The sequence below is a fragment of the Leucoraja erinacea genome, chromosome 18 (assembly GCF_028641065.1).
Source record: "Leucoraja erinacea ecotype New England chromosome 18, Leri_hhj_1, whole genome shotgun sequence".
In the NCBI taxonomy this organism is placed as follows: domain Eukaryota; kingdom Metazoa; phylum Chordata; class Chondrichthyes; order Rajiformes; family Rajidae; genus Leucoraja; species Leucoraja erinaceus.
This window is the reverse complement of record NC_073394.1, coordinates 251,409-266,573: the sequence shown is the minus strand read 5'-3', so window position 1 is coordinate 266,573 and position 15,165 is coordinate 251,409. Positions and strand designations below refer to the sequence as shown.

General features: G+C 50.3%; 1 protein-coding gene across 3 annotated transcripts in view; it reads right to left on the bottom strand.

Moving 5' to 3' along the window:
* Window positions 1-237: 237 nt before the first annotated feature.
* bet1l (Bet1 golgi vesicular membrane trafficking protein-like) overlaps window positions 238-15,165 on the bottom strand; it is a 17,882-nt gene continuing 2,954 nt past the window's right edge. For all 3 annotated transcript variants that reach the window (XM_055649111.1, XM_055649110.1, XM_055649109.1), the window contains exons 2-4: window positions 5,963-6,054; window positions 3,312-3,368; window positions 238-983 (exon numbers count right to left, since the gene is read on the bottom strand). In XM_055649111.1, the coding sequence (XP_055505086.1) occupies window positions 816-983; window positions 3,312-3,368; window positions 5,963-6,054 (317 nt within the window). In that variant the 3' untranslated portion in view covers window positions 238-815. The remainder of the gene's footprint in view (window positions 984-3,311; window positions 3,369-5,962; window positions 6,055-15,165) is intronic.

Genomic DNA, 15,165 nt, shown 5'->3' with positions numbered 1-15,165 from the left:
GGGTAAGACTGACCGCAAGAAGAATGAGATACATGGCTGCACAAGATGGGCCGGTGGAAGCTGGTTGGACAGACTATGGCCACTTGTCATCGGGGACGGAGCTTAGGAGAACCCTCGTGATGCAGAGGGATGTGGGTCAGTGTGAGTGAAGGGGACATCACATGAACAAGTCAAGTGGGCAGTGGGATAATCATCCCTCTTGTGCTCACTGGTCAAGTTAGGATTAGAGTCACAGAGTTGTTTGGGCATATAATATTTATTTAGAGTGAAGGAATTTGACAGTTGACATTAACTAAATCAAGCTGCAATTTTTTCTATTTATAATGACAACTAACATTGGAAAAAGATGCTCCTGGAAATGAAGAGAAGCATTAAATCAGGAAATTGGTTTTGGAGAATGATTTCTGGTACGTGTGAAAAATTAAAATTAAATCACTAACTTTAAATAAAAGGTCTGTTCTGCTCAGTATTTTCTTTCGAATTAGTATCTGACTGTAGGTGGGAGTGATCCTGTACCGAGTTCTGTGGGTAGATTGGAGTCTTTGTCCAACAATGTCCTTGTGGGTCCATTTGTTGCTGCGCACACCAGTGTGTGTGTGTGTGTGGCATCGTGCAGGCATGTACATCACATCCCTCACCCGCCCCAAGGTGCACTGGCCAGGTTTCCAGGCCGATCAAAGGATGGATCCCCGGTATGAGGCTGGCATACAGGAGGGAGCGGTGGGTCCTCCCAGCAGTGTCCAGAGGGAATTGTCCGGCGGAGTTCACCCAGCAGTGGCCAAAGGGGATAGTCCGCCTGCTCCGGGTCGAGCAGCTCAGGTGTGCATCCTGGTGAGCAGGTAGTAGAGGATGAAGAAGAGGAGAACCAGGCCCAGTGAAGTGTAGCACAGCAGCTTCCGATTGTCCCTGCCTGATCTCACCATGCCGGAGAAACGCTTCACGCTGCCCGTCAACAGGCCAGTGGCACTCAGGAAATCAGAGTCCTGCAGCAGGACACAGCATTCATTGTCGAGACAATGAGAGACACAAGCAGAGAGCAGGACAGCACCAAACAGGCCCTTCTGCCCGACTCATCCGTGACAGCATTTGACCCATATGCCTCCAATCCTTTCCTATCCGTGTGCTTGTATCAATGTCTTTTAAATGTTGTTACTGTACCCACCTCAACTACCTCCTCTGTCAGCTCGTTCCATAATCCCACCATCCTCTGTGAAAACCTGCCCCTCAGGTTCCCTTTAAATCTTTCCCCTCTCAGCCATGATCACATTGAATGGCGGTGCTGTCTCGAAGGGCCGAATAGCCTACTCCTGCATCTATTGTCTCTCACCTTAAACCTATATCATTTTAGGCTTTCCTAAACTGGGTAAAAGGATGTGGGCATTCACCTTATTCCTCGTAGTTTTGTCAACCTCTGTAAGGTTCCTTCCTACATTTCAGGGTAAACACCTACAGCTTACAACTCAAACCTTTCAGACCTGGTAACAACTGCATAAATCTGTTCTCAACCTTTTCTAGTTTTATGCCTGGTACTCCAAATGTACCATGACAATAAAGTATCAATCAATCAATGTGGCCTGACCAATGTCTTGTCTAGCTGTAATGTGACTTCCCAACTCCTGCACTCATCCTCGGACTGCTTGCTCGTGTCATCACTTGTGGTGCTTGCTCGTGTCATCACTTGTGGTGCTTGCTCATGTCATCACTTGTGGTGCTTGCTCGTGTCACCACTTGTGGTGCTTGCTAGTGTCACCACTTGTGGTGCTTGCTAGTGTCATCACTTGTGGTGCTTGCTAGTGTCATCACTTGTGGTGCTTGCTAGTGTCATCACTTGTGGTGCTTGCTCGTGTCATCACTTGTGGTGCTTCCTCGTGTCATCACTTGTGGTGCTTCCTCGTGTCATCACTTGTGGTGCTTCCTCGTGTCATCACTTGTGGTGCTTGCTCGTGTCACCACTTGTGGTGCTTCCTCGTGTCATCACTTGTGGTGCTTGCTCGTGTCATCACTTGTGGTGCTTGCTCGTGTCATCACTTGTGCTGCTTGCTCGTGTCATCACTTGTGGTGCTTGCTCGTGTCACCACTTGTGGTGCTTGCTAGTGTCATCACTTGTGTCATCACTTGTGGTGCTTGCTCGTGTCATCACTTGTGCTGCTTGCTCGTGTCATCACTTGTGGTGCTTGCTCGTGTCATCACTTGTGGTGCTTCCTCGTGTCATCACTTGTGGTGCTTGCTCGTGTCATCACTTGTGGTGCTTGCTCGTGTCATCACTTGTGCTGCTTGCTCGTGTCATCACTTGTGGTGCTTGCTCGTGTCACCACTTGTGGTGCTTGCTCATGTCATCACTTTTGGTGCTTGCTCATGTCATCACTTTTGGTGCTTGCTCATGTCATCACTTTTGGTGCTTGCTCGTGTCACCACTTGTGGTGCTTGCTCGTGTCACCACTTTTGTGCAACTATGTACCGCACCCCGATCTCTCTGATCTACAACACTGCCCAGGCCTTGCCATTTTCCTCCCACTGTTGTTCCCTTCTGCCACCACCTCTCATTCACTTCCACTCTTCACCTTCCTCTCATTCCAGAATCTGCAACCCTTTGTTCTCCACTTTATCTCTCAGCCTCTGTCACTATCTCCACCCTTCCCTCTCGCCCTCCACTGCCTGTGATTTACTCCTCCTCACCTGTACCTATCATGTTTGTTAGCTCTTGCCCCCATCTCTTTACACTGCCCTCTTCTCCTCTTCCCTTTCAGCCCAGGTGAAAGGTCCCAAGCTGAACCACCGACTGTGCAGATGCTGCCAGACACGCTCCCCTTTCATTGGTCGGTATCCCAACATTACCTGCTGTCTAAATGCTCAAAAAACTCTGCATCCACCAATCCCTGGATAATAAACGTCATGTATATCTTTCAACTTTCACCCTCTCACCTTAAACCTATCCTCTCTAGTCTTTGATGCCAGAACTTTTCTCTCAGGAGGGAGATGTCAAAGACTAGAGGGCACAGCTTTACGGTGAGAGGGAGAGTTTAATGGGCAAGTTTTTTTACACAGAGTGTGGTGGGTGCCTGGAACGCACTGCCAAGGGTGGTGGTGGAGGCAGATAGTGACTTTAAGAGGCTTTTAGATAGGCACATGGATATGCTGGGAATGGAGGGATTTGGATCACCTGCAGACGATTATTTGAACTTGGCATCGTGTTTGGCACAGAATTGTGGGCCAAAGGACCTGGACCTGTGCTGTACTGTTCTATACTCTAACAAAATAAATACACTGAGAATGTTTTGCCATGAAAGAGCCAAGAAAGTCTGTCTGCTCACCATTCCGTCCAAATATCTGTTCTGATCAGCTGCCTCCTGGTCAATGTCCAGGGCGATCTGTGTGAACACAGAATGAATCAATATCACTGCAGCAGTGGATAATGAAGACAAGAGCTATGCACGACTCTCCATCACCACTCAGTGGGTGAGGAATACACCTCATGGATGGTTGCGGATCTGAGCCCATTGTGGAATCTAGGCTGGCACAATGCAGGGCCCACTGTGGCAAGGAGGGAGCGAGGGAGGGAGGGAGGGAGTGGAGTGGAGCAAGTGGAGTGGAGTGGAGCGAGGGAGGGAGGGAGCGAGGGAGGGAGGGAGTGGAGTGGAGCGAGGGAGGGAGTGGAGCGAAGGAGGGAGGGAGGGAGTGGAGAGCGGGGAGTGGAGTGAGGGAGTGGAGTGGAGCGGAGGTGGAGGGAGGGAGGGAGGAGAGGGAGTGGAGTGGAGTGGAGCGAGGGAGGGAGTGAGCGAGGGGAGGGAGGGAGGGAGTGGAGTGGAGGGAGGGAGGGAGTGGAGCGAGGGAGGGAGGAGGGAGTGGAGCGAGGGAGGGAGGGAGGGAGTGGAGCGAGGGAGGGAGGGAGGGAGTGGAGTGGAGTGGAGTGAGGGAGGGAGTGGAGGGAGGGAGGGAGGGGGGGGAGGGAGGGAGGGAGTGGAGTGCACTTCAAAGCAGCGACACTGAGCGAGTACTGTGGTGACGCACACGTGCACACACACGCGCACACGCACGCACTCACACGGGCACACTCACACGCACACACTCGTATGCGCACACACACATACTCATATGTGCGCACACACACACGTGCACAAGCGCACACACGCGGGCGCATATGCGCGCGCACACGCCCACATGCACACACTCATATGCGCGCACAAGCACTCACCCACGCACTCATACGAGCACACAGGCGCACAAGCACGCACACACACGTACACGTGCGCGCACACGCCCACTCACACGCGCATGCCCACACACGCGCACACACACAAACACATGCACACACACACGGCACACTCACTCACACACACACATACTCATATGCGCGCACACACACACACACACGCATACTCATAAGCGCACACACACACACGCGCACAAGCACTCACACACGCGCGCGCATACGCCCACACACACTCATATGCGCGCACAAGCACTCACACACGCACTCACACGAGCACACAGGCGCACACGCACACACACACACGTACACACTAACACTCACACACAAACACAAACACACTCACATGCGCACACACACACGTGCACATACATACTCACACGATATTCCCTGCTACACCTCTCTTTGACTCTATATGCAGTGGCGGCGCCTAACAGCAGCGGCTCGACTACAGTCGTCTGTCTTTTTTTATTTTTGTCTTGTTAAATGTATGTCTTGAGTTCGTTTTTATTATTTTTTTTAGCCGTGTATATGTGGGGGGTGGTGGGGGGGCTGTGGGGGAAACTGTTAATCTCTTCCCTGTGCGGGGACCCGACTATTCCCTGTCGGGTCTCGGATGTCGTTGGGCCTAACATCGTGGAGCCGGCGGCGACCTCTGGCCGGGACTAACCTGGGGGCTCCAGTTGCAGAGCCTGCGGAACTGACATCGCGGAGCTGGCCAACTTTGGAGCGGGAAGAGCTGTGGTGGCATGCGGCTGCGACCCGACTTTGTAGTTCGGAGGCACTGGCCGCAGACCCGGTGGACGGGAACATCGGGAGCTCGCAGGTCCCTGGTGGGAGACCGCTTTTCCGAGCTCCACAACGGCGACTTCTCCTGCTGGAATCGCGGGTTTAAGGACATGGAGCCGGGGCCTAACATCGCCCGGCGTGGCTTAAACGGCCTCAGGACTTACCATCGCCCGCCGGGGGCTTTAACATCGGAGCCCCAGTTCGCCTCGACACTGCAGTTGGACTGCTGGACCACGGGAGAAGGAACAAAGGGAAGAGATAAAGACTTTGCCTTCCATCACAGTGAGGAGATGTTGGAGACTCACTGTGATGGATGTTTATGTAAACTGTGTTAAGTGTGGGTCTTGGATTGTTTTGTAATGTTAAAAAAAAACTGTAGAAATTATATTTCGTTCAAACCTACGTTTGAATGACAATAAATTGCATTCTATTCTATTCTATTCTATTCTATTCTATATGCTTTTTTAATCTCCTTTTTTCTAATCATATTTGTCATGTTTCTACTTCTGAGAGGTTTCAAACGTTTCCCTGGTGACGTTGCCATGTAAATAAACATGTGTAGCTGTTGCTGTTACTGAGGTTAATCATCCTCGAGTTAGACTGACCACCTACGCTCGCTCCCTCCCAGAACTAATCCTTGTATTTTGTAATCGTATCTTTAATAATTGCCAGGGTTCTTGTTCCCATTCTTGTAACAGTCGACCATAGATAGGGACAGCTGTCTGTCCAGTGTATCCTCTGGAACAGCTGTAGTCTGCACACAGTTCAGCTTAATGCATCTTAAACTTTTACTCTAAACCCAAACATCTGCTGAACCACGATAATCAAACATTAACTGCCATCATTGTCAGACTTGGAGTGATACACGTCCCAGATACATATTAAAAGCAATAAAGGCAGCGACATTATTCGCAGCGTATCGTTTTGTACTCAGGTGCAAAGGTTAAATATTAAAACATGGCAAACCGATTTAAGGCGGGTGACTTTGCTGGACAGGTTCTCTGCCATCCGTTTGTTTTCTGCATCGAGGAACTGGTCCGCCGCTCCCGAACCGAGTCCTGAGGAGTAAATGTGAACAGGTGAAATCAGGACAAGCCTGTCGCAGACCAATGGACCCGACAAATGCTACTTCAATCCTTGCCTTGATATCACAGCAGTTTAGTTTAGTTTATTAGGTACACAGCCCCCCACGAGTACGCAACCTCACTCATTCTGCTGTCATCACACTGCATAAAACTGTCCCTCACCCCCCCCCCCCCCCCCCCCCCCCCCCCCCCCCCCCACCACCACCCCCCCGAATCCCCGTTCCAATCTTTACACCCGTCTCTGGTCTTTCTGCTATCACCTGATGGGAACAGCTCTTGTCCATCCCACCAATCAAAGGCCCTTTTGTCAAATCTCTGATTACCGACTCTGAACCCAGCTAAAATCTTCATATCTGAAACCTCTGGTAAATCTCTGCATCCTCCCTAAAACATGGTGACCAGACACAATAGTCTAGGTGACTTCAGCATGACTTGACTCGACTTGGTTGTGGCTAATAACTTTATAAAAGATCAGGAGAATCTGTACCTAAGTGTGGTGCAGTGGTAGAATTGCTGCCTTACAGTGCCGGAGACCCGAGTTCGATTCTGACTACAGGTGCTGACTGTACGGAGATGGTACCATTCTTTCTGGCAATCCCTGGAAACAAAGACACGATTCACTCTGTGACGTGTCAGGTGACCAAACACAAGCAAACAAATATCCTGCGTGTGGCATCTGATCTGCCCATTCATAATCAGCACTAAACTATTCCCAAGGGGTGGAATAATGTTTTTACATTCTAACTATGAAAGGACAGGCAAGGACTTTCAGTACTAATGCTCCTGTGTGCATGTCTGTGTCCTTTGGCATTGTACTCAGTATTCAGATGTAGGGCTGGCAGGTCCATAGTGGGAGCAGACCAAGAGAAGCTTTTCCCTTTGAGAATAGGGAAGATTAAAACAAGAGGACATGACTTCAGAATTAAGGGACAGAAGTTTAGGGGTAATATGAGGGGGAACTTCTTTACGCAGAGAGTGGTGGCGGTGTGGAATGAGCTCCCAGTGGAAGTGGTGGAGGCAGGTTCATTGGTATCATTTAAAAATAAATTGGATAGGCATATGGATGAGAAGGGATGGAGGGTTATGGTATGAGTGCAGGCAGGTGGGACTAAGGGGGAAAAAAAAATTTGTTCGGCATGGACTTGTAGGGCCGAGATGGCCTGTTTCCGTGCTGTAATTGTTATATGGTTATATGGTTATAGAAGACCATAGCTTTGAGAGAATGGTCTGTGAAGGATCTTGGTAGTTGGTGGGTCACGGGCCTGCTTCCATTCTGCCCCAAAGCAGCCCTGCTCCTCACCCCACCACCTGATGCCCTCACAACAGCCCTGCCCCGTACCCCACAACAGCCCTGCCCCGTACCCCACAACAGCCCTGCCCCGTACCCCACAACAGCCCTGCTCTGTACCCCACCTCCTGACCTCCCACAACGCCCCCGCCCCCTACCCCCCAACACCCCTGCCCTGTACCCCACACCAGCCCTGTACCCCACAACAGCCCTGCCCCGTACCCCACAACAGCCCTGCTCTGTACCGTACCCCACAACAGCCCTGCCCCATACCCCACAACAGCCCTGTACCCCACAACAGCCCTGCCCCGTACCCCACAACAGCCCTGCCCCATACCCCACAACAGCCCTGTACCCCACAACAGCCCTGCCCCGTACCCCACAACAGCCCTGCTCTGTACCCCACAACAGCCCTGCCCCCATACCCCACAACAGCCCTGTACCCCACAACAGCCCTGCCCCGTACCCCACAACAGCCCTGCCCTGTACCCCACAACAGCCCTGCCCCCCCCACAACAGCCCTGCTCTGTACCCCACCACCTGACCCCCACAACAGCCCTGCCCTGTACCCCACAACAGCCCTGTACCCCCCACAACAGCCCTGCCCCGTACCCCACAACAGCCCTGCCCCGTACCCCACAACAGCCCTGTTGTTCTGTACCCCATCACCTGACGCCCCCACAACAAGGAAGCAACGCCTGGCTCAACATCATAATTGAGGGTTATTGTCCCCTGTCTTCACAATGAAAACCATGGCAACGGGGAATGCTGAACTATACATCGCAAAGCAATAAAACAATTGTATTTACAGAACCAGCCATGAGGAGAGAGGTTACAACTGAGCGGATTCATCAAATCTCATATATTGTGGTAGATCACTGGAGATGGAACTGGAAAAGCAGCACAAAGGAGCAGCATTAATCGATGGCAAGGGAAGCACTCGTTGAGGGGTCATGAGGGATATTGTGTCAGATTGTGAGCCCGTCAACATGTATAATCTTTAATTGACAATTAGTGTTTGGTTAAGAAGCTTCTTCACATTGAAGAGCCATGGTTTAGTAGAAGCAGAGCTGGATTTACTTGTACACCGCACAGTTCCACGTTGAGTGAGAGAGCTCCAATCAATTTTAGCTTTACATTCCTGCCGAAGGAAAGGTTCCTAAAATGCCTCACAACGTGGAATTATTCTCTGCTGCACTGGTGAAGATGACAATTGAGGAAGATAATTGTGTGGAGGAAGTATTGGACAGTATTCACATCCTGGGTCAGCACCACACAGACACGGTACTAATGGCATACCATGACCATCTGCTCCAGCACAACAAGCTGACTGCTTCACAGGGGGCTTTGTTACTGGAAAGCATGGGGAAGATTATCAGGAACACCCTTGACCAAATTAGTCAACCACTAGCACAAAAGATTATTTCTTTGTCTGCAATGTGGATGACTAAGTCAGTGGGTGCATATGCTGCAAGTCAGGAAGCTGCAAGCAATATCCTGGTCACCATGAGCTTCAGGTTTACCGACAAAGTTGTCCAACTCATGTTGGAGAATTTCAAGAATGGACACCATCCTCACGTATTTGTTGTGAAAACCCTGACCAAACTGAGTGCGGAGAATCCATACAGCATGGTGCCATTCCTGAAGCAGATCTTGGCAGCCATGTTTCCATCTCTCTTTGGGACAAAGCAGGAGGAGATGAAGGCTGCGTTCGCCACAGCGCTGGGAAGTTTCAGCAAGAGTATCCTCATGTATCTGGCAAATGTAGAGAAAACGTCCGAGCCCACTGTAACTGCGGAGAGTTTCTCAGCCGAGATCAATACTATTTACAGCCTGTTGTTTAAGGTGTGGTTGGAGAAGGAGCCCCCTAAACTAACGATAATAATCGTGGAAGCTCTGGGCTCCGTTATATCCCTGTTGCCCAGGGAGCGAATAGAAAAAGAGCTCCCTAAGATAATTCCAGCCATCATGTCACTCTACAAGAAATATCCTGGACATTCCTCGGTCACAGAGTGCCTGTGTCAGGTGCTGGGCATTGCAATGGAGATAAACAAAGTGCAACTGAAAACACAGATGGACAGCCTACTTAAAAATCTCCACCAACAAATCTGTCTTTCTGTCGGGACCAAGAACTGTATGGCTATGAAGAACCACAGTGAGGTTCTGCGCTGTTTCACGGTCCTCGCCCCGGTTTACGCAGATGCTATGGTTGATTTCCTTCTCCCCAAGTTAGACTGTGTTGACCAACAAACGAGACTAGGAACACTCAGTGCACTGAGGCACGTCATCAGCTCCGTCTCCTCACATCTAGACAGGAAGAAAGCTCCCATTGTGGCTGCCATAACACCACTGCTTGTGGATAAATTGAGCAACCAGGAGAAGAAGCTGATTGCCCAAGTTATTTGTATCCTGGCCCAACAGGGGCACCTGGAGCCAGAGGAAGGAAGGGCAATGGTGGAGTTCCTCATCAGACAATGCGCTACCCCCCTCGATTCAGGCACGGTGATGCCAGCCAGCCAGCGGGCGGATCAGGTCACAGACGAAGACCTAGTCACGGTATGTGAGACGGTGATGTTCATGATCACCAACACGGTGGGGATGGAGGATGTTCTCTGGCCTTTCCTCCTGGAGTTTCTCACCATGATCCACTACACCAAGGCTTTGACCACCATTTGCAATTGCTTAGCTCATCTTGGGAAAAAGAAACTGCAGAGTAGCAGGGAGAGGTTTACCTTAACGTACAACGTGGACAGCTGTCTCCCCAAAGCGCAGGAGCTGCTGTCCAGACTACTCCTCCTGTCTTACTGCCCGTATGAAGGGGGAAGTCAAGGTGCTGCTGCTCTCCGCTTGTTGCAGGTGCTGAGTTTCAGCATTCACCCAGCCACAGTGGCGCAATGGGACAAGGAACTTCCAGCATTAGTCGATCAATTACTTGTGAACACCAAGCAGACTCTGCCACTGCAGGAATGGGAAGAGAAACTGTTACTGTTCCTGTCTAAAACTCTGGATGGCATTGGTGATGAGGAATGGGCAGGCCAGCTGAGTGAGGTGATGTGTGAACAGATGGAAACAGTATGTCACTCACCACAGAAAGCGTTTCTATATAAAGCTCTGGGGATCGCACTCAGCCAAGTTCGCAACGAGAATATTCAGGGGGAACTGCAGCAAATGCTGCTGACAGTGCAACATAGCGAGGCTGTCGAGAGGGAAGGCATGTCATTTGCCTTTGGATTCGCTTCCATGACACACTATGAGGATGTCCTTCATTGTCTGGAGGAGTTTGCCACCGACATCAAGCTGTATGAGGACATGGATGGAGCAAGGAGCACCCTGGTCTTGTGCTACGGAAACATGGCCCTCTACGCCCCTGAAGAACAGGTCTTGTTCAGAACTGAGACACACATTCTCCCAGCCATACGTGAGTTCATTGGCAGTGATTTGGGGAGTGGAGCTGAATGGGGTGAAAGCTCACTGCAGCTCAGCCTCATAAAGGCCATGACTCTGATTGCCAAATCCCTGCACCTCAATCAGCAGAGACTTCCCTGCCACACCAAGAAGGAGCTGCTGAAGTACATGCAAGACTTTATGGAGGCCGAGCCAGTGGAGGTACTGCACAGCCCTGTCCGCCAGATGGTCATGAGGGCGTGCATACACCTGGTGCAGGTACGCACCGAGAGCAGCCACACCGACACCCTGCCTCTCATTCACACCTGCCTGGCCACTACCTTCAGCTTGGTTCCCACACCACCGGACCCTGACGCTGATGCAGAAAGTGACCCAGACATACTGTATGCACAAACCATCACTGCCCTAAAGGAGCTTCTAAAGCAGGTATTAGTTCAGGACCTGACGCCTGAATGTTTGCAGGCCACATTTAAACAAGTCGAAGAGTGGGTTACCTCAAGCAAGGAGTATGAGCGAGAGAGGGCCATGGACACAATGTCAGAGCTGCTGCAATATTGCTTGGAAGAAGTTGCTGTAGGTGAGGTAATGCTGCAAACTGACCTGGGCTTCCTGGCTGGACGATTGATGCCTCGATGTGCTGACCCATCGCTTCTTGTCCGGCAGATGTCTGTCGACTCGCTATACACGCTGCTGGTCATTCAGTTCTCAGACCACGAGGGTGACGTGGACCGACAGGACAAGCAGCTGGAGATTCTACGTGCAGTGAGAGGTGAGCTGGAGGATCGCAGCCCTGCAGTTTTGTTCCACACGTGCTGGCAGATTGCAGAACTAATTTCCAGGTGTTTGCCCCAGGACCAGCGGGCCAACTTGCTCTTCATGGTGTTGGCAGGGTTGTCTGACCACCAGCCCGACTGCTGCAGAGCAGCTGCTGTGCTGACCAGGTCCATCATCACCACACTGGGAAGGGAACTAAACCATCGAGTCCCAGAGGTACTTGAAGCCTTGCGAATGCAACTCCAGTCAGGTCGCACCAGAGAGGAGGTGAGGCTCTCCGTTCTGCGCAGTATTGCCCTTCTGGCCTCACACAACCCAAGAGCGGTGGTGGACTGTCTCCTGACCTACCCTGATCCCTCAGACAGGTACATCAGCGAGGTCTGGCACTCGCTGGCCGGAGACACAGAAGGGAGCCCGCTCACACTGCGGGAGCTGCTGGACACACTGAAACAACAGCTACAGCACTGGGAGAAAAGGACCTATCCTCTACATGAGAACGTAACGCCACATCCCTCTATGGAATCCCTGGCCGGCATCTGTGCTCTCCACGAGATGATAAGGGCACCTGAGTCTGTACAAGTCGTAACAGAATTATTCCCACAGTTGTTCAGCATCCTCCTCGTCCACCTCAGCTCCTTTGTTGAAATTTCCTTATCCAAAGTTTTTATTCCCAATTCCCAAACAAACCAGAAAGAATTCTTAGTTAAGCCTCAAACTCTTCGAAGCAAGGACATCTGTGTGAACTGTGTACAGGCTCTGATGGCCCTGATGGGTCAAGTCAATAATGAGCAGTTGGTGAAGTGCATGACAGAGAGTGGAGGCTGGGGCCAAATGATGGATCTCTGTAAAACCCACCTGGGAGTTATCCAGCTGGCCAAAGCAATGGCTGTGTTTGCTGGCCCCTGCCTGAATGGAGTGGTAGAACAGCTCGCAGCACTCTTGCCCACAGTCGAGGAATGTCAGAAAATGACCGTGGCTGCATTCTTTGGTGAGCTGTTACGATCATCGCTGGTGTCCAGCCTGCAGCTGACGGATGCTGTGGGAAACAAACTGCTTCAATGTCTTCTCAACTCTTCCCCCATCTTGCAAACATTCTGTGTTAAGGGTCTGGGTAACATCACCATTGGAGATCCCAATAACATTGAGAAATATTCTCGGCAAGTGCTGTGTGCGATGATTTATCTGATGGGATCTGAGCAGCATGACAACGAGGTGCTGATGTTTGAGGTACTCTTGTGTCTTGGGCAGTACGTGAATCTGTTGAAGGTAACTACTATAAAACCTTTCCTGATCAAGATCCTCACTGGCATCCAAACGTTCTTCGAGTCTTCGAATGACAGAGTCAGGGCTGAAGCGTTTAACGTGTTGGGGAGCTTGGCCAAATGTGGGACGAGGGACCCCAAGTCATCCTTGTGCCGACAGATCCAAGGGAACCTGGTACGTTTGTTACTGCAGCTGGATGCCAGGAGCGAGGAGATCTCCCGTTCATGCAACCTGACGCTGCACCTGGTCGCCCCACTAGTGGCCTCAACCAAGACTTGCTCATTGATCGAAAACTATGTAGGAGACCCCACTCTAAGCTACATGGTGTTCCTCAGAGCCATGTCACAGCAATTGATGAAGGAGTTCCCCGAGAGGACACACTCTTATGTTACTGATTGCGTATCCTTCTTCAACAAACCAGAGGAGCAACTGCGAGCGAACGCAGTGACCCTGTCAGGATTATTCTTCCAACGACCCGAGAAACGCAGCCAATCTGCCCGTAAAAGCACCTGACACGGATAATTCTGCTAAGGCCCTGACCTCCCACTAAGACATACTCAGACTTCCTGTTCAGAATAACATAGTTATGAATTAATAACTTCATTGTAAATAACAGAAACCCCCAGCAATGATTGTGCTCCGGGGTCAGGTTGTTGGAAATGCTCTGTGAGACGGCATGAAGCAGCACTGTAGAGAGCTTGGGCTTTCAAGCAAACCCCATCAATTTAACAGAAAGCTGTGAGTGAATAAACTGAAGATTTTGAGGAGTTTGCAAGAAGTATTGATAAGAATGGTGCAATTGGTGTGGGATTCATCACTGTCCACCAAGTATTTGACAATCGCCCATTGCTCCAGAGTGACTGAAGACACCAGCACAGCCCAACACACTCTGACTCGACAGCCTGCTACTCTCACACAACAGCTCCAACAGCCCATCACACCCCACCTTCAGGCTCAGTGATGTCACAGGTGTCAACACTTGTGAATTATTTGCACTTACACCTTGTTCAAAATAAAAGGTATTGTTTCATATACTAAAAATGTGTTGCTGCGCTGAAAATCAATGATAAACATGGTAATCAAGCAGCCAACAGCTTTCCACGGCAGCTTACTCCCCCTACATGGGGCGAAAGGCTTGACATATAGCCAACCCCAGCTAAAAATATCAGCAAAATATATCAGCTTATTACATCAGAGGGAAGCTGCACTGGATGAGAACCGGGCTCAGTGGGGGAAAGTGATGGATAACAATAGATGGGATTGGGAGGGGTCCATGTACTGGGGCTCTGCAGTGTTTACTCACATCCATACTGGCCGGCCTTGCCAATCAACACTATACATGTGCCTGCACAAGCTAGTATAATTCTACGTCTTGCCTATTCAAATGCTTGCCTGAATCTTGTGACCATCTGACTTCACCACCTATTCTGACAGTGAATTCTAGATACCAACCACTATGTACAAAAAACTGTTCCCCTCAGGGTGGCACTGTGGAGCAGCAGTAGAGTTGCTGCCTTACAGCGCTGGAACCAGGGTTCAATCCTGGTTACGGACCGAGTTTGTATTTCTCCCTGTGATCATGTGGGTTTTCTCCTGGTGCCCCACACTCCAAAGACATGCAGATTTGTAAGTTAATCCGATTCTGTAAATTGCCCCTAGTGTGTAGGACAGTGCTATGGTATGGGGTGATCACTGGTCAGTGCAGACTTGGTGGGCTAAAGGACCTGTTTTCCCCACTGTAACCAAAGTCCATAGTCAGCTCCCCTTAAACACTCTTTTCTCTGACCTTAAGCCTCATCCATCGTGATTCCCTAACTGTGAGAAGATTCCATTTTGGACAAAAATAAATAATTTGTAATTTAAAATTGTAACCAAACTCGACCTTGTTTTAGTGGAAGAATATTTTACGCTGCAGGGAATGGAGGAATATGGATCACATACAGACAGAAGAGATTCATTGAACCTGGCATCATGTTAGGCATGGACATTGTGCTGTCCTGTTCCATGTTTTAACTCGCTATGGGTGAAGGGAATGGCAGGGGTAAGGAAGTCTGCAGTGAGGTTCTGCTCGGAAGACAAGTATAGAATAAATGCGGGGAATTCACTGGTGTAGGAGGGCAGGGGGATGTGAAGGGCATGCACACATTCGTACGGGTGTCTGGGTTTATGGGGTGAAGGCAGGAGAATGGGGTTGAGGCCATGATTGAATGAATGGTGGAGTAGATGATGACTGGCCTTATTCTGCTCAAACATATCAACTTATCAGAAACCCTGTATTCGAGAATAAATGTTTTATTTTCTTCTTTATTGGCTGATGAACGGAATAAAACAGCAGGGAACTGTAAAAAACCTGC